Raw genomic sequence first — 18,674 nt, forward strand, 5'->3', positions numbered from 1 at the left:
ATTTAACTGTTTATGATAGACCTCCTGATTAAAGTGTAAACAAAAAAAGTTTGGTATCTGGATCGGTTTCAGTCGTAAAAATCCTGATCGGTGCACCCCTAATGAACACCATTAAACTAAAGCACTTTGCATCTGACGGGTAAATGAACTCACCCAATCACATCCTATATGAGATTATTCAGATATATACACAATATACACAGAACGGTTCGAGAACTGACTCCAGCCCAGAACCATGACAGTGGAAAATGTCTAATAGTGTAGCTTTAAATATATTTAAGAGGAGCAGACTGCAAACACTGAACATTGAGGTTTATTGTATTTGTTTACAAGGTGGAACAGGTTAACAGTGGTTTTTTTGCATGCAGTCTGTGAAATTAACTGAAAATATTACATTTAGTTTATCAGAAGGTAAATTAATTAGTCCTGGCTCACACTATGTTCCTAAATTCTGTCATAATTGACCAGCTCAAGTTTTCTCATGCCTACTTGTGTGTTATATTGTGGCACATTAATGTTACCATCTCTAATAATAATAATAATAATAATAAAATTAAAAAACTTCAACTGTGCTCCTAAATTTTTGTAATTAGGTTCACAAATGCTCCTAAAAGAAACTATCTTTCATCTCTCCTCCTGTTAACATTGTTATTGCCTTTTCTGCATTCGCCTGAATTGTTTTCATTTGGTTGTATATTGTTATATTTGATCACATATTTTCATTTGTTTGATGGCATTTTTATTTTTACTTATACTATATTTTGGGTACTATTTTATTTATATTTTGCTTCTACGAGATGATGCACTTTAAGGATCAGTCGAATTTGATGCAAAGATCTGTACATTAGCAGAAATGTAGCAAAACATGTAGGTGAAAGCAGCGGTCTGTTTATTTGAATGTGAAAGTGCAATAAAAATATGTTGTCACAAAAATCAATGAATAATCGTGATAAATAATCGAGATCTCAATATTGATCAGAATAATTGGGATTATCATTTTGGCCATAATCGTGCAGCCCTACTTGCCCGTATTAAATATTAGACAGTTAAATGTGTATAAATCACTTATAAAACAGTGAAAAGATAAAAAGAAAAAACAACAAAACAAACAAAAAGGTGCCAGGGGAAAGTAATATAGTAATGAACAAAATAAGAATACAGTTTGATAAATAGCTTTCAAATAAATACTCGTCCAGACTGTAATCTGAGGCTACTCGTGCTATTTAGCTCATATTGCACTTACCCCGCGAGGGCGCCATAACATTGCAACCTCTTTGCGGAAATGACGCAGGACTTTGCGTTTGACCAATCAGAAAACTCGCAGCGCACAGTTCGAATGTCAACGTCCGCCGAGAGGAAAACAACGTAACGGAAGTTAAGCCTGTCCGTGAGTTTTCCTTTTATTTCTGAGTAACTAATGTAACTAATATAAGTTATAAGGCGAAATAATTAAAACTCACAAGCGACAAAGTTATAAATGTCCCGAGGAGGTAGCCTTTTTGTTATTCTTTGCTAGTTAGCAGCGGACGTGTAGCAGGAGCTAGCAGTTAGCTGAACAACGCTTTTCTCCGCCATTGACTTGAATTTCACCATTTAATCTGTCGCACATGCTGGAGATTTAATACATATCACTGCAGAAGAGTGGATTAGTTAAAATATGAAATATGTAGCGCGCTACAATAGTGTAAATCAATTACACACCGTTTAGTGAGTCAGAATATGTATGAATGCATGTTTTATATATATATATATATATATATATATATATATATATATATATATATATATATATAACAAATATACAAAGAAAATAAAACAGGTGGTTTTAATGCAACACACTGCAGGTGCACAGAGCAATGTAAATAATAATATAACAGATATCACAATTAATGTACAAGTTTTTGTTTAGGATCTTTTGAAGAAGTTTATTATATGTTTATTTATGCAAATTAGATTTTGTTTAATTAAATATGCACATGTTTACATGTTTTATAAACCCACAAATCCACTCTATAGATTGTTGTTAGAGTTTATTATTATTATAACATTAACGATGTTTTTCATTATTGACTATCTAGACTAGAGAACTTCTTTTATAGAACAGTTGGTTGGAAAAATGTCTTTGTTTGCAATGCTCTGTTTTAAAATGTTTTTAACTTGTTTAATAAATAACATTTTGGGGGAAATTCCTCTGTAATATTGCTATTGATTAGGGACAAGGATGAACATCTAGTCATCGAGAACCTGACATTTATGCTTCTGAAAACTGAAAAGAAATCTACTTTTAATTGTAATATAATTATATGACTGAATTGTTTTATATTGAGATTAAATTAATAAGTCTTATTGTTTACTAGCTGTTTTGCTCATTGTTAAGCGCATAACAGGGTTAAAATGTGTGTGTGTACACATACAGCCCAGTGAGCCATGGTTCGCGAACGGGTTGTGCAGAAGAAGACGTTCCAGCAGAGTCTGGACGACATTAAGGAGAAGATGAAGGAGAAGCGGACCAAGCGGCTGGCGAGCGCGTGTGCTGCGAATCGAGGACTTTCCAAACTGAAGAGCACGGGTAACCTAGATTTCAGAAGTACCGTGAAGCTCCAACCTGAAACACTTTAAATACGTTTCCGTTGAAATGTTTGTGATGGGTTTAGTGCCGATTTATTTCTTCTGTGCTGTATTTTCATGAGTGTTTTTCCTCCCTCTGCTCAAACGTAAGTGATAAAGGTCAGCTTTCGCTGAGAAATGAGCTTCTTGTCTTTCCTGTTATATTCAGGGTCATATTAATGAGAAATCCAGAGTAGAAGCAGTGGGGATGGTGGAGCAAACACTGGACTCAACGTCCCAGAATGCAATGCAGCTATACGAGGGCACAGACTCTGCGATGTAGGAGATGGTGTTGATGGTGGTATTAGAGTGAAAGTTAAAGCTTAGGAAGCTAATATGTTTGAGCTGAGTGTACTGAGGAGAAGGAGGAGGTGAGAGCGCTTGACTGACTCAAGCGCCAATACATTGTTCTCTTTCGGGAGAGAATTGGGCTGATGCTGTGAGCAGCCATTTTGGAGTTGAATAGTCCGTCGGAAACTCTAAGTAAAGTCTTTTAGTTTTAGTTGAATGGCATGTAAATCCCACTGTGCTGCTAACAGCAGGTAGTCGAACAGCATTGCATTGTGGGTAATGTAGGAGATGTAAAGATTAATATGCAACTCGTTAAGGATGGATTTTTTATTTTTTTTTTTATCCTTTCCCATGTTGCTTTAATCCTGTTAGAATGCAAAGCAACAGCTCAGATGATCTGGGGAGATGGTTCTTAACTCCTGTGTGTTTGTGTGCAGCCTCGGTGAAGCCATTTGTGCTGAAGAGCGTGCAGGTGAATAACAAAGCGCTGGCCCTGGCTCTGCAGGCGGAGAGAGAGAAGGTACGGCAAGCACAGGGGATCATACTGCAGCTGAAGAGAGAACGACAGGCTCTGATCTTCCACCTGCTGATGATGAAGAGGGCTCTGTGTGAAGGGGGCATGGCCAGAAGTGCACAGGTGAGTTAGGCAATGATGCAAGCTAGAAAAAAATTTGAGGCGTGTTTATAAGAATGAATCCCAAGAGTTGGTGTTTTTGTTTGTTTGTATGTTTTTGTTTTTTGCACACACACAAGTAAAAACAATTCAATTCAATACATTTTTTTCCCTCTCATACCTTTGTTTATTTTAATCCTTTTAATATTTATTTTTATTGTATTTTAGACAAAAGAAAGATAAAAGTGTCATTCTGGTTTCTGATTATTTTCTCACTGTATGCCTAATGTTTTAACTACATTGTTATTCTTCTTGTCGTTATTTTTTAATTTCTCCTGTAAGACATCCTCTGCAGAAGAGCTGAAGTTAGTCCTCATTTCCTCGACCAGTCCCAGGTAATAACGATGGAACTGTGTGATCTCGTTCAGTGTTATCCCTCTGTCTATGTGCCGTTCGTAATTATATTTAATAATCTATTTACAGAATTATATTCACTGGTTGTCTCTGTAGTTGATGAGTTATGAGTTGGTAAATTTCCTATGTTTAACCCAGCTGGCTCACAGGGATGTGGATATAAAGCTTTTGTTGAGTTTTATACATTTATATATAACGTGTGTGTGTGTGTGTGTGTGTGTGTGTGTGTGTGTGTGTGTGTAATGTTGGTGCGGTTCAGGGGCATAGAGGCTGAAGCTGTCACTCAGAAAGATGAGTCCTGCACCCTCAAGTCTCTCACACAGCAGGATGAAGGTGAGTGATGAACCGGCCGAGTTGTTTCAGATGCAGGACGAATCGGTGTGTGTGTGCGCGAGTGCGTGTGTTGATGAGCAGTATCTCCATCCCATGCCTCTTTGACTAGGGCAGGTGTGACCAGAGGCCACACCTCCTTCCCCCTTTGACATGTGCTGTGTTTCTGTTGTAGACGAAGCTCTCGGAGCATCCAGTAATAACGAGGCCTCTTTGCCTTCCACTGTCGGAATGCGCCGTCGGCGAGATGGACGGAAGCGCTCTGAGCGGAGGCGGAGCTCGCTGTTTAGCCCTGCCTCTGTGAATGCTTGTCTGACAGAAGAGGTAGAGCCCCAGAACCCCGATGCGGCCAAGTATCCTGAGCTCCACCTCGATACAGGTGTTACCGAACATATTAGCTTTGTACCGTACATCGCTGAGCATGATGCTATCGCTGAAAATGCCACAGCTTGGGGTCAAAGGTTGCTCCAGACAGATTCTGTTGATGTGTCCGGGGCGGCGCTGGACTCTGATCTTTCGGATCGCGCAGCTATGCAACACTCGACCCCGGAGCCACTGCAGCGCTGTGTGTCCAGGCAGACAAAAAGGAAAGGGACTCAGTCGGCTACCAAACCGGAGCGAGGCCGCAAAGTGGAGCGCGCACCGCTGAAGAAACCCTGGGAGGTAAGATGCAAAGAAACACACTTTTATTGTTCTGTTGAGTGCCTTATACATATTAACAAATATTGTTGCCGCTTCCTGCCGTAGAAGCCACGTACTCGCTCTAAGAGTCGCACGGCGGCAGGCGGTCCTGCTCCCAGCGAACGGTTAAACTCCTCACTTGGAGGAAATGACACGTTCGACTTCGACTGCGAAGAGGCTGTCCACATCACGCCTTTCCGAGGAGCAGGCAAAGCCTCAGAAGCCCCGCCGTCCCCAATCACCAAGCCCTCTCCTGCCCCAGCAGATGAGGACCCCAGCTCTTCAGAAACAGAGCAGGATGCAGACGACAGCCCGTACATTCCAGACAGGAAGTTCAGACGGACTCATGGTCCTCCACCACGCCGTGCCCGCTCCAAGAGGAGGTCCACTCGGACAAGAGGGAAGGAAAACACAGCATCAAAGCAGAACCGCAAAGTTCCAGAGCTCTCTGGTGAGCTGCCAGATCTTTTGCTTTGCTGTTGTGGTCATTTGCCTAAAGACTGCTCATGTAATTAATTCTGTTTCCTTTACAGGAAACGTCAAAACATGTTCGGAGGCTGCAGACGTCACGCTGTCGCTCCACAGAGGACTACGTCTCCCACAATTCCCTGCTACAGACCTGCAGTTCCCAGAGTCTCTGTTATCGCCGACTGCTGAGAAGTGCAGCCAGTCAACTTCAGGCCCAGAGTGTGCTGAAGGTGTCCTCATCTGCATCTCACCTCCATTCTGTCTGTCTGTATGTCTGCGTCTCACCTGCCGTCTGTCTGTCTGCATCTCACCTCCGGTCTGTCTGTCTGCGTCTCACCTGCCGTCTGTCTGTCTGCGTCTCACCTGCCGTCTGTCTGTCTGTGTCTCACCTGCCGTCTGTATGTCTGCGTCTCACCTCCGGTCGGTCTGTCTGTCTGCGTCTCACCTCCGGTCTGTCTGTGTGTCTGCGTCTCACCTCCGGTCTGTCTGTGTGTCTGCGTCTCACCTCCCGTCTGTCTGTGTGTCTGCGTCTCGCCTCCCGTCTGTCTGTGTGTCTGCGTCTCGCCTCCCGTCTGTCTGTGTGTCTGCGTCTCGCCTCCCGTCTGTCTGTGTGTCTGCGTCTCGCCTCCCGTCTGTCTGTGTGTCTGCGTCTCGCCTCCCGTCTGTCTGTGTGTCTGCGTCTCGCCTCCCGTCTGTCTGTGTGTCTGCGTCTCGCCTCCCGTCTGTCTGTGTGTCTGCGTCTCGCCTCCCGTCTGTCTGTGTGTCTGCGTCTCGCCTCCCGTCTGTCTGTGTGTCTGCGTCTCGCCTCCCGTCTGTCTGTGTGTCTGCGTCTCGCCTCCCGTCTGTCTGTGTGTCTGCGTCTCGCCTCCCGTCTGTCTGTGTGTCTGCGTCTCGCCTCCCGTCTGTCTGTGTGTCTGCGTCTCGCCTCCCGTCTGTCTGTGTGTCTGCGTCTCGCCTCCCGTCTGTCTGTGTGTCTGCGTCTCGCCTCCCGTCTGTCTGTCTGCGTCTCGCCTACTGTCTGCCTGCCTGTCTACGTCTGCCTCTCACTTCCCGTCTGCCTGCCTGTATGTCTGCCTCTCACCTCCCTTCTGTCTGCCTCTCACCTCCCTTCTGTCTGCCTCTCACCTCCCTTCTGTCTGCCTGTCTGTATGTCTGCCTCTCACCTCCCATCTGTCTGCCTGCCTGTACGTCTGCCTCTCACCTCTCGTCTACCTCTCATCTCCCGTTTGCCTGCCTGTACGTCAGTGAGTGAATGTTCATCATATTGTTTGCTGGATTTGTGAAGCGGCGGTTAACACGGAACCATATTCTTTTTCCAGCTGCTGCATCTGGAAATGAAATGTCGTCTCCTCCACCCGACATCCCTGCTGCAGAGGTGGAGCTTATGATGATTAACAGTCCTTTATTTGAACTGACAGATTGCCAGAATCAATCATCAGAGCAGGAGAACAACATGGCTATTGTGATGGACAAGTCGAGGAGGAGAAAAGGTAACGTTCCATACTCTTTCATCTTCTATTTCTTGTGAGTTCACACACCATCTACAACCTGTGAGCACCAACACGTTCCTTACCTGTACACACACACACACAAGTTCTCTATCTAACTATCCTGTGGTGTATTATGTTTTTTGTTTTTTGCACTTTTGTTTCTTTTGGATAACGTTTCTCTGTTTCCTTCATGCACATTGTCTTTGCAGGTGGTCTCATTGTTCGTTCCTGTCTGGGCTTGGCTTTGAGTGACGTGACAAATCTCTCCCCTGCAGCCTATCAGGCACCTCTGCCAGCCCGGGACTCCACCCCTGTCCTCAGCCGCAAGAGACGCTGCACAAGCAGCGTCAGCTATAAGGAACCGTCAATCAGCTCGTAAGCCCCTCCTCTTTCCCTATTTACATTATGCGTTTAATATATATTTTATCTTCCTGGTGTTTTTCTTACTCTTTTTTGTTGTTGCATTCTTTTCACTCAGGAAGTTGCGGCGTGGAGATAAGTTCACAGACACACGTTTCCTGCGCTCTCCCATCTTCAAGCAGAAATCTCGGCGTTCCCTTAAAGCCATGGAGAAATACAACGAGTCATTCGTTGGCTGTCGCTGAACCGTTTAACCGTCATAAAGCTCTGACTTGTACCCGCTCCTGCATTACAACTTTTAAATCATCTTTACTGTGTAAATATGAAATTGTGTGTTAACTCATTTTAATGACAAACCATGTAAAATAAAGTTTGTGTTTTTAATGAATCACATTCAGAAATGTTTGCTTCTAAAAAATAGAAACAGAGATAGATAAACAGAGCATTGTAATTCCTTGGGTTGGGGAAAAAATTACATCATGATTTCTTTCTTGTAGCCTTACTCCTAAACAAAAGAAAAATTAAGTAAATAATAATATGAACCCTTGTCCAACAGGGGTGAAGGATTAGATAGATATGTAGATAGATGGATTGATGGATGGATATCCCAGTTCTCTTGAACATTACACTTAACAGTCTTTTCCAACTATTCTGTTTGAAGTAAATAATTATGCTCCAGTAAAATATGAGAAGGATAAAAATGAATTAATTCCATAAACTGATTTAAGCTCAAGTTCCTCCATCCACATAGAAAATGTTCAGCCGATTGATAAATTTTAATAATAAGTACTCTGTCGGTCTTAAAGTCATAAACATTCTCAATTTGTCACATGTTCAGCCTAACAAATGAAAAAGATCATTATTAATCCGTCACAGGAAAATAAAAGTGCTTCAGCGGCATGATAGCAGTAATAGAGAAGTTGGGGGAAAATAACTAGCTATAGATATGAATATGACAATAGCAGTGTTTTGATAAGATAAGTATGCTGATTAGGTATCAGCATATTATGTACATACATACATACAAACAGTGATTAGCCACAACATTAAAACAACCTGACTAATATTGCCTAATAAAATTGTGAGGTGGGGTCTCCATGGATTGCACTTGTTTGTCCAGCACATCCCACAGATGCTTGATCGGATTGGCATCTGGGGAATTTGCAGGCCATGCCAACATCTAGAACAATTTTTTTGCAGTGTGGCAGGGTACATTACCCTGCTGAAAGAGGCCACTGCCATTAAGGAATACTATTGCCATGAAGGGGTGTACTTGGTCTGCAACAATGTTTAAGTAGGTGGTACGTGTCAAAGTATCATCCACATAAATGCCAGGACCCAAGGTTTCCCAGCAGAACATTACCCAGAGCATCACACTGCCTTCATCCTGCTTGCCTTGGTAAAGCAGCATTTCCCCATAATAACCCATTTATAATGCAGAATGTTCAACCTGGTAATGACAGATTTATAGATAGAATTTGTTATACATAGCCTGCCTTTGGCAAACACATATAACACATAGAGCATTTGTTGCACCACCTGCTGTTCGTGGTCAGAAAGGCGCTTCAGGTCGACAGGTGGGTCCCATTTCTCTTGTTGATGAGGCATTGTAGGTGTACCTTTTCACTCACCATTACCTTCCATTTTCCCTAACTGGGCTGATCATGCATGAATGCCACCACCACCACCTGTTTGTGTTGAAGGGAATATTACTGGTGTACTATCGGTGATGCTCTCAATGTGACCCAGTACTATTCTCAGAGGTAAGAATATGTCATGGTGTGTGGAGTCCTGGATTGGGATACTCACTACTTTTGAGGCTCTTGCAGGCACATCAACAAGTGCAGGAAACATCTCCAATCCATCTGGTAAGTTATTCTCCTCCACTGGCTCAAATAATGTTGTTCCTTCTTTTGAACAGTGTCTAATGCGGCGTCTCACCTAAAATATTTGACCACTTTGAACCAGGAGTCCTTTCTTTCCAGTTTTTATCGAGGGGCAGATTGGATCTTCCTGTAAAGGCATATTGTTAACTGTGGAAACAAGAATTTCAGCTGTGTGTTTTTCCACATTCATTGCCTCTAAAAGAAGGTCATGTAAACTGGTATCATTAATTTGCCCACTGTTGCCCCTAATTAGTTCTTCATTCACATTGAAGCCTAACAGTGAACTACTTTCACAGCTTCTGCTGACTAGCATTGGTACAAATATTTCTACTTTACCAAATCTTTTGCGCTAGATTTCTAGGAGAACTGTAATCCACCCATCAGGTGGTACAACTGTCCCATTAGCTGCAGTGACCTCTAGCTGCCGTGTTGACAATAAGTTTTCAATGGACTTAATGTTGACATCTGGCAAGGCTTGCTCCACCCAGGACTTTCCCACTATGCTCACCTGTGCGTTGTTATCCAGTAGCATCTGTACTTTAACACCTGTTACAACCCACTATCTTGGGAAGGGAAGTTTTGTGTGCTGTGACTTTTTGTGTGCAGGTCCAAACTCCCTCCCAGACTTTCCAGCCTGCCCTAGCCTGCCTTGCTCCCGCCTCCAGGATGACCTCACTGATTGGTGGCCATTTTTAAAGAGGAAGACGGAGTGAGAAGTGGTGGGATGTTGGAGGTGTTTGTGTGATTTGTTGTTAGGAGATTGCTTGATTTGTGTGCTTGCCCTTGTGGCTAAATTCTGTATTTTGACTTCTGTTCTGGTTTTGACTTTGGCCTGGTTTTGACTTTGAGTTTGGTTATCCCTAAATCTGTTTATGTATATTCTCTTCACTTTTATATATGTATGTTCACTTGGTTCACTGGCAGTAGGGGTGGGGCTGTCATTTCTTTTGGGAGAGGGTTCCTTTTGTCTCTGTTTCTTGCTTAGGTAGTTAGGGAAGAATATTTGTATTTTCTTTTCTTTCCTTTTAGGTAAGCTAGCTACCTAATCTTAGAATCCTTTTGTTTATTATTTTGGCCTTTGCCCACCCTGACGATATGCCTCTTTAGGTTAATTTGTACAGTTGTATGTAGATAATTGTCTGTTACAATATACCACAACCTTTTTCACACAACCTTGTTGCGTTATTAGTCCATTATTTAAAGATCAATCAACTTGAATCCCGAGCTGGTTACTCTGTGCAGCCCAACCTAGACTGGGCCGTAATGCACCAATCAGATGACACGTAACTATGCACCTCCTTCCAATTAACTGAGCGACCCATTTCTTTGTTGGTACATTATGCTATTTGAATGATTGGCCAGCTACTGGGCTTTTAAGACTGTGATTTTAATGGGGGACCCTAGGAGTTGGTTGGTCACTGGTGGTCCCTCCCCGATGACGTGTTCCAGTTTCCCGATTGTTTATTCTTTAGTAGACAGCCAAGAGCTTGGTGTCCTTCTCGACCACAGCGAAAACAGTGTGTACACATCAAATCCCTGTTCTGCACACTGCTTACATTTTCCTTTTGTGACAGGTTTTGTTATGGTTTTGGGATTTGTTGCAGTATCACAATGGTTTTTATGCACCGTGGTTATGAAGGCTTTCTCTAGGCTTTTGGTCAAAGCTGAAACTTGTACTGTCAGGTCCTGTATGGCAGTAAGGTTTACCTGTACTTCAGCCTGGGTTTGGATAGCATCCCGCTTATCTGCCTCCTGTCATGTAGCATTGACATCGACTATTTTCTGCTTGTGTGAATGACCTAGGCACGTCTGTCTTTCATTCTCCTCACTGACTGACCGTGTTATAATTTCTAGAATGAAATAATTGGTAATGCTGTCATTAGAGAGATGTGGTTTGAGATCTCGCTTTTTATAGCTCTACTTCTCACTTAAACCTTGGTAAAGTGAATGGAGAAAAACTCCCTGTACTAACTTGGTGTCATACTGAAAATCTGTACCACTTTGTTGAGATGCAAACAAAACACACTTTTTCAAACCCATTAATCTATACAGAAACTGTTGTGGATTATCCCTGTCATGTTGTTTAGTTTTACTGAGCTCCTAGAACAGTTCTATACTACTTTTGTCTATAAGGTGTGCGTTGAGAAAATGCTTCATTTCCCTTAACATGGGACTATCTTTAGTGAGCAGCATATCTTTAAATGTGCCTGGTTTAATTATTTTTAGTACAGTTATTATCTCTCTTTCTGTGAACGTTTCATTTAGCCCTTCATCGTTTTGTCTGCACATATTGTTATAATTCAAATTACTACCTGAATCAGAAATCTGACCACCATGAAGTTTAAATTCTCTGCGAGGTAAAAATGCTGCTACGTCTGTCAACTTAAGCAGTCCATTTACCTCCTCAGCAACCACGGATAGTGATGCTGTGTTACTACTCATTACTGGCACAGTTTCAACTGGATCGGTCCCTTTGCGTAGCCCTGTGACCTCTTGAATAACTCTCGGCGCTGTTCACAGTTCATCGATGAGATCACGGAAGATAAGTAAACAAGCCATGCCTTGGTCCTCTAGAGTCTGCAGTTGTTTACTTCTCAAAAAGTCAACAATGTAGTCACAGAGTTCCAACTCTCTTGCATCTTCTCCCGGTTTTCCCTCCTCTGTGTCCTCCTTACATGAAGCAGCAAGCTCACGCAGGACTGTTTTATTCAGTTGGTGAAGCTGTATCTCAATATCCCATCTTAGTTCTCACAGAGATTCCATGTCTGGGAACCCACAATTCACCAGTCAGCACGTTGGATTAGATATTCTGGATCCTGCAGTTCAGTGTTGATTAGCAGCAGTCCACTAGGAGACGCTAATCCCGGACGAGGCCCCAAGATTTGCAAACCAGTAAACTATTGAGTACGCAGTGTCAGGACTCTTCATGAGACATTATTTATGCAGAATGTTTAGACTGATGGAATGCTGAACTTTCAGACTAATGATGTAATTTATAATCCAGATTTGGAAAATATATATGTATTTTCTTGTTTTACATTAACACAATATTTTTAGCAATACAGTTAAAGCCCAAGTAGCTATCGGATAGCTATCTCTATCAGATATTCATCAAGCCCCATGTTCACTCTGAATTTCCCAATCAACATTCCATATGTATTTAGAAATGTCAACCTAATTCGCAGGTCAGGGCTCGTCCGGGATTTGAACCCGGGACCTCTCGCACCCGAAGCGAGAATCATACCCCTAGACCAACGAGCCGATTAAGACACCTATAGGAGTTTGAACAATTTCCACGTTACATATCTACAGCACAAACGCGGAGATGCGGAGATGATACTTGATGATACACTGCTGGTGCCATCTAGTGGGGATTAATTGGGAACTACAACTCATCAGTTTGAATTAATATCTTCTAAAAGAAAATAATACAACTTTTTCATTTTAAAAACACGCTGATTTTTTTGCATCTAAACGACAACAATGTATTGTGGGCATTACATAGAAGCATTTTTTGTTTACTAAAGATTATGCACATTTATGCCAAATATCTTCTTATACTGCAGAAAAAACTCGGAGTCCAAATCAGAGTTCACGAAGGTGTTGTTTATTATACTTCTTTATTTTATTTTGTATTGTTAACACCAAAAAAGTTGTTTACTGAAATCCATTGAATATGTTACACAGTTCATCAATACTTAAAAAATATTTAACCTCAACAACTGAGCAACTAAAAGATATGTAATGTCGTGAGAGAACTTTAAGTTATAAAGTCAAATAGATGTGAATAAAAGCTGCTCTTCAGCTATGTCTTTCAGAGCCTTCCGCTGGACTCTGCCTAGGAGTTTTACACACACACACACACACACACACATACACATTTGCAAACCAGTGAACCGTTGGTCATTGAGCAGTGTCAAGACTCTTCATTATGCAGAATGCTCAGGTGTAATGCTCAACTTTCAGACTAATCATGTAATTTATATTAAAGATTTGGGGAAAAAAATGGGCTCGTCCGGGATTTGAACCCGGGACCTCTCGCACCCTAAGCGAGAATCATACCCCTAGACCAACGAGCCGATGGTAGATTCTTAGAAGGGTCACATCACAATTTGCCACGTTACATGGCTACAGGACAGATGTTTGAGGAATTTTTGTAAAATGCGATGTGTTCTTGGTGCCATCTAGTGGTGAGAAATGAAATACTGCAACTCATGTGTTTACATTATTCTCTTCTAAAAGAAAAATATATATATGTTATGTAATATATATTGAGTAACTATATATATATATATTTCTTTTCTTTTTCATAAAAAAAAAACACGCTGCATTTTGTGCATCTAAACGAACAAAAAATATTTGTGGGCATTACATAGAAACAATTTTTGTTTACTAATGTTTACTAATGATTAGCATACTAATGATTATGCACATTTATGCCACTTCCTATACTGCTGAAACACCACTACATTGAAATCCAAATCAGAGTTCAAGGAGGTGTTGTTTATTATACTTCTTAATTTTGTTTTTATTTTTAATACAATAATCTATTGAATACGTTGCACAGTTCATCAGTACTTACATTTTTACTAACCTCGTGAGAGAACTTTTCATTGACTAGGCCTATAATTCACTCTAGGCCGGCTCATGTTGTGCGCATGCGCAGTGCTGAGCGGAAACCGTATCAGGCTGGACCGGAAACTACACCGTTCTTTTTCTAACACGGTCTGCCATCATGGTGAGTCTCTGTACAGATACCGAATACAAATTCAAGTAAAAGTTCAGTCTTTTTTGCGTCTTAACACACAAATATATTTAGATCGGAGAGATTATACTGTAGTTAATGCATTTTGTGCTTATTTATAAAATTAATGTTGGCGTATTTAGCGAAATTTCGGGTGTTTAATGCGGTCGCGCGCGCAACGTGGTTGTTTCAGTTAGGCCGAGTGCGTTTAGATAACCAGGTAAACCACTAACTAACTTAGTAATTAACTCACTAGCCGAGTTTACTAGTAAAGATGAGTTATTTTAGTAGTAACTTCAGACGCTATAACGGTCACAAACAGTGGTATTCATGACTAGCAGGACCTAGCATGGCTAATACACAGGTCTCGCGCAGGTCTGGATTTTAAAGGTGTTAATTTCCATACATTTGGTTTAAGTTAAGAAACAATCCAACTAACTATTGTTATTTTCCATGGATAAATCCGGTTTCTTTAGATGTTTCTTCATCATGTTATTCCCATTAAAGCAGCTTCATGTCACAACGAATATTTTTTGACTTTTGTAATAATTCATTAAGTTCTTATTAACTATTAGAAAATAAAACTATCAGGTAAAAAATAATTCTAAATGCAGGATCTTTTTAGTAATGAATCTGGCAAAGGTCTTTTATTTGTTGTTCCACAAGATGAAGGCAACACACAAAAGTTAACACATTTATGTGGTTCAGCACCCCCCCCCCCCCATCTTTAAATTAATTTTAAACTTTAAATTAATTAAACCCTAAGATTAACAATCTTAGGGTTTAATTAATAAAAGTTAATCTGACTGCGGTTCAGCTTTGTGTCATAATGACTGTTTTCCCCTGTTAAAGTTCGTAACACTGGGCGGGGGGAGAAAATAGATTGTAGAAAGTTTCAGTAATGAATCTGGATGAGATCATGTCGGTTTTCCTCCACAAGAAAAAGTGGAATTAAAATAAAATTATAACATGGCAAGTCATGTCCTTTGTTTTCTTCTATACATTTCTTTACAGTTACATCCACACAATTTAGTTGCTCTTGATTTTTAATTTTTTTTTTCTTTCCTCCAGTATTTATCTTATGATATAAAAATAAGTCTGGATTACAGAACTATGACTCTGCTCCAGTGATTCAGGACAGTGTTTGTGCATTGTAGATTAAGCTGAGTCTGTAAAAGTTTTCTCTGTAGTTAATTGTTTCCTGTTTTTACCAGGTGTTCAAGCGCTTTGTCGAAATTGGCCGTGTCGCCTACGTCGCCTTTGGGCCCCATGAAGGCAAACTGGTGACCATTGTAGATGTGATTGATCAGAACAGGGTAAGAACTGCTGCATGTTTGCACCACATCTGCTGCTTAACGTGAGGTTCAGTGACAACTGGGTTGAGTGGCTTTGGCCTGAACGCTAAGGATGTCAGGAGTAGCAGGTTATATAACTGTGGTGTTTTGGTTGATGTGACAGGCGCTGGTGGATGGCCCCTGCACTGGTGTGAAGAGGCAGTCAATGCCATTCAAGTGCATGCAGCTCACCGATTACGTCATCAAAGTTCCCCACAGGTATGACCCCATCTTCACTCTCCACCTGCACTGACATGAGAGCTTTTAATATAGTCTAAAGCAGTACTCTCCATCCTTTTATACTATAGACAATAATCACATTTTGGTAAGACTAGAGTGTGAGTACAGGCTCAGAGGAATCGGATAACGAGGAAGCCAGCAGTAGAACCTTCTTGTAATAACATGGGAGTGTTTACATGTTTAATAAAATAAACTAATTAATCTTACATTATAGTTAAAATGTTATTGACCAAGTAGCTATGCTGAACAAAGTGTTTATCATTTTAACCTACTTTGTTTAATCCTTAATTAACTCTCAGATAAATTAATTTTTAGGAGTTTTTAAAGACCTCTGTTCTTTATTTGAGCTGTCTCGCTGTTTAAATTCAAACACTGAGTAACAAGAAGCTTTACTTTATCCGTTTGTGAACGCACAAGTTTTTTAGTGTATAGATGTGTGTTACAGCCCAGTCTAGGTTAGGCCACACAGAGTAACCAGCTCAGGATAGCGGGTTGTGACATGTGTATGTTGGTGCATTCTGACAGTTTGCTGGTCAGATAAGCCATGCATTGATGAGTGACAATCACAGGTGCTATACGGTTAGATATGGTGCTCTTGCAATATTCTTTATGCTGTTACATTCTTAGAATTGATTTATTTAAAAAAAAAAAATTGCCATGATCTGAGACCTCTTAATGACTTTCCGTAATAATTCTATGATCGTAGTTTTTAACTGTGAATTAGAGCAGCGCTGGACTACTTCCAGCCTGTAACATTTTGTTCTGCACAAAAGATTTCAGTTTTTATCCTAGATACATGAACCTGCGCTGTACTGAGATTAACCAGTTAAAGTAGCATCGCTGAGATAGTCACAAGTTATTATTGAGCACCTTGTGCACATTCAGGTTTAAGTAGCGCACTGGATCCAGAATAAATCCTCAATGTGAACCCAAAATATTCATATGTCTTGGTTGTGAAGTTGTGTTGAAAATGGCGTTGCTTCTAGGATGTGTTTAGAGAGATGGATGAATCTAAAGGATGAGTTCTTGAAGTCTAACAAATTAAAGCTGACGTTGATGTAACTTTATCCTCAACAGCGCTCGGCAGAAGTTTGTGAGGCGTGCCTGGGAGAAAGCTGGGATCAGCCAGAAGTGGGCTGAGAGCAGCTGGGCCAAGAAAATCGAAGCCAGGGAAAAGGTAAAAAAAATAAATAAATAATCACACAAAATGGACATGATGAATGAGATTATTTCTAATAATCAATCACAAACGTGTTTAATCATTAACCTGTCCTTCTGGATTATTTTAACAGAGGGCCAAGATGACCGACTTCGATCGCTACAAGGTCATGAAGGCCAAGAAAATGGTAAGAAAACATGTTTAAACACACATCAGAATTTTTATTCATTAAAAAGTCAAGTCTGTGATATTGAGATCTGTTCATACACTGTCGACTCAGTGACGTAATAACTGTATTACCCACAATCCACTGCAAGCGTATGTTATTAATATAAAGTGTAAAGATTGGTGTTAAAGTGGTGGGACTTGGCGATGGGTTATCCATCACGACACATGATCTATGCTGTTATTTTTTGGTAACTCTTAAAGGAATATTCAAAACAGAAATGCTAAGTACAGCAGTGCTGATTAATGGCTGCTAGTTTTGTTTGTTAGCGGTGTTACTAGTGTGTCTGATTTAAGAATGTATACTTGTACATGGGGGATATATTCGTGCAGTATCTCATTTCCCTAACCAGAGGAGGCATTTTAGCCGATTTATTCTTTCTCATCTGACCTTCTGAGACCTGACCTCCTTCATGTTTTTGTCTCCGCAGAGGAACAAGATCATCAAGCACGAAGCAAAGAAACTCCAGAAAGCTGCAGCAGCCGCAGCTAAAAAGGCCTAGATCATGGTCAATAAATGTGTTAAAACACTTGTTCAGCTCTACTGTGGCATTTATTTCACATGGTAGTGGTTGTAGAGGTGTGAATGGCACCCTGCTCTGATCAGTCATGTTCTTCTCACTTCATTTCCTGTCCAAGTTCATCACACAGAGCCACAACTCTGGTGACTGAGCAGAATTTAAATATGAACCATTAGCATATGCAGTGAAACAAAAACTTTCATGCCTATTAATCCAGTTGTAGAGTCGGAATCAGAATAAATGAATTCTTTTGATTTGTTTGCTGTTTTATTTTTCTCACTGCATGTAATTAACAAAAATATAATGTCTGTAGAGCTAATACTCTTCGTAAAAGTTTTTCATCTGTCAGAAATACAGCCAGCGATATGGGGGGGTTTACAAAATCTTTGCTTTGTGTGTAGAAATCAATTATATATCTAACTAGTTTAAAGCATTTTGTATCCTGAACAATGTTTTTGTTTTGTTCTCTGGGTCAAATTTCCAAAGGCCTGTTCCACAAAGCCGGTTTCGGTGGTTACCAGGTAAGTTTGAGTTTAGTTTGAGCAAACACTGGTTTTTCGGTCTCGAGGAGGTGTGGTTCAGTGCTATGATAACTTGCATCACAGCTAACCTGCTCTGGGGCAGGTTTTATTCTAGTAAGAAACTCTAGTACAACTTGGACCAATCAGCAGTGAGCATCAAATGTAACCCTTTAGTGTTTGGTTTTGGCTTTTCCTGATGAAAGATCTGGATTTTCAGCAGAACTATACCAAATATAATTATACCACTGGTGAAGCCAGTGATAGTGGTGGGGTTTTTTTCAGGTTGGAGAATGTATTCATTTCTGCAGAAGATAAAACATCTGCGAGCCAAAATCTGTCAATCAAGTTTGCTCAGGGTGTTTAGAGCTGTTGATGGTGCAGTTATGAAGGTTGGATGATTAAATACACAGGAAGGTGAACTAAGTGGTGACACATGGAAGCAGTGGATTATACTTCATTCTTAGCCACTGCAAACATACACTTCTCTCTCTCTCTCTCTCTCTCTCTCTCTCTCTATATATATATATATATATAAAATCTTCTATACTGTGCTTATATATTAGTGTAGTAAAATGTATGTATTAAACTAGTAGAGCAAAGTGTAATAAAAATGTAGCATAGCAATATAGAGCAGCATAGTAAAATGTAGTGTAATATAGTATAGAGATATGTAATAAAATTATTATTGTACCAGAGCAGCATAACCCCTCCATTTTACCTCTCCCAGGGCCCCAGACCAGACTTTCTCTTCCAGAATTTACTGTCCCACCTGAGTCCAGCACCTCCAACC

The 18,674-nt window shown here is 40.8% G+C and overlaps 2 protein-coding genes and 2 non-coding genes across 5 annotated transcripts; 2 read left to right on the forward strand and 2 right to left on the reverse strand.

The window, feature by feature from the left end:
* The first annotated feature begins 1,297 nt into the window (after positions 1-1,297).
* sgo1 (shugoshin 1) lies at positions 1,298-7,642 on the forward strand. 2 transcript variants are annotated; one of them, XM_053652355.1, is made up of 11 exons: positions 1,298-1,383; positions 2,417-2,569; positions 3,336-3,535; positions 3,854-3,906; positions 4,185-4,258; positions 4,431-4,918; positions 5,003-5,387; positions 5,470-5,634; positions 6,724-6,894; positions 7,104-7,269; positions 7,373-7,642. In XM_053652355.1, exons 2-11 carry the CDS (start codon positions 2,428-2,430, stop codon positions 7,497-7,499), a joined length of 1,971 nt encoding a protein of 656 aa, XP_053508330.1. In that variant the 5' UTR covers positions 1,298-1,383; positions 2,417-2,427; the 3' UTR covers positions 7,500-7,642. The 2 variants fall into 2 exon arrangements, with proteins under 2 accessions (XP_053508330.1, XP_053508323.1); XM_053652348.1 differs by having other exon boundaries at positions 1,321-1,387.
* A 4,687-nt stretch (positions 7,643-12,329) lies between these two features.
* Positions 12,330-12,401, reverse strand: trnap-cgg (transfer RNA proline (anticodon CGG)). The gene has a single exon. It is a non-coding gene; the product is annotated as a tRNA-Pro (tRNA).
* Positions 12,402-13,147: 746 nt separating this feature from the next.
* On the reverse strand, positions 13,148-13,219 carry trnap-agg (transfer RNA proline (anticodon AGG)). The gene has a single exon. It is a non-coding gene; the product is annotated as a tRNA-Pro (tRNA).
* A 606-nt stretch (positions 13,220-13,825) lies between these two features.
* On the forward strand, positions 13,826-17,617 carry rpl14 (ribosomal protein L14). The gene is made up of 6 exons (XM_053652436.1): positions 13,826-13,878; positions 15,099-15,200; positions 15,343-15,437; positions 16,536-16,635; positions 16,751-16,804; positions 17,274-17,617. The coding sequence occupies exons 1-6, from the start codon at positions 13,876-13,878 to the stop codon at positions 17,343-17,345; spliced, it is 426 nt and encodes a 141-aa protein (XP_053508411.1). The 5' UTR covers positions 13,826-13,875; the 3' UTR covers positions 17,346-17,617.
* Positions 17,618-18,674: the final 1,057 nt, after the last annotated feature.

Source organism: Ictalurus furcatus, chromosome 2 (genome assembly GCF_023375685.1).
Source record: "Ictalurus furcatus strain D&B chromosome 2, Billie_1.0, whole genome shotgun sequence".
Classification (NCBI taxonomy): domain Eukaryota; kingdom Metazoa; phylum Chordata; class Actinopteri; order Siluriformes; family Ictaluridae; genus Ictalurus; species Ictalurus furcatus.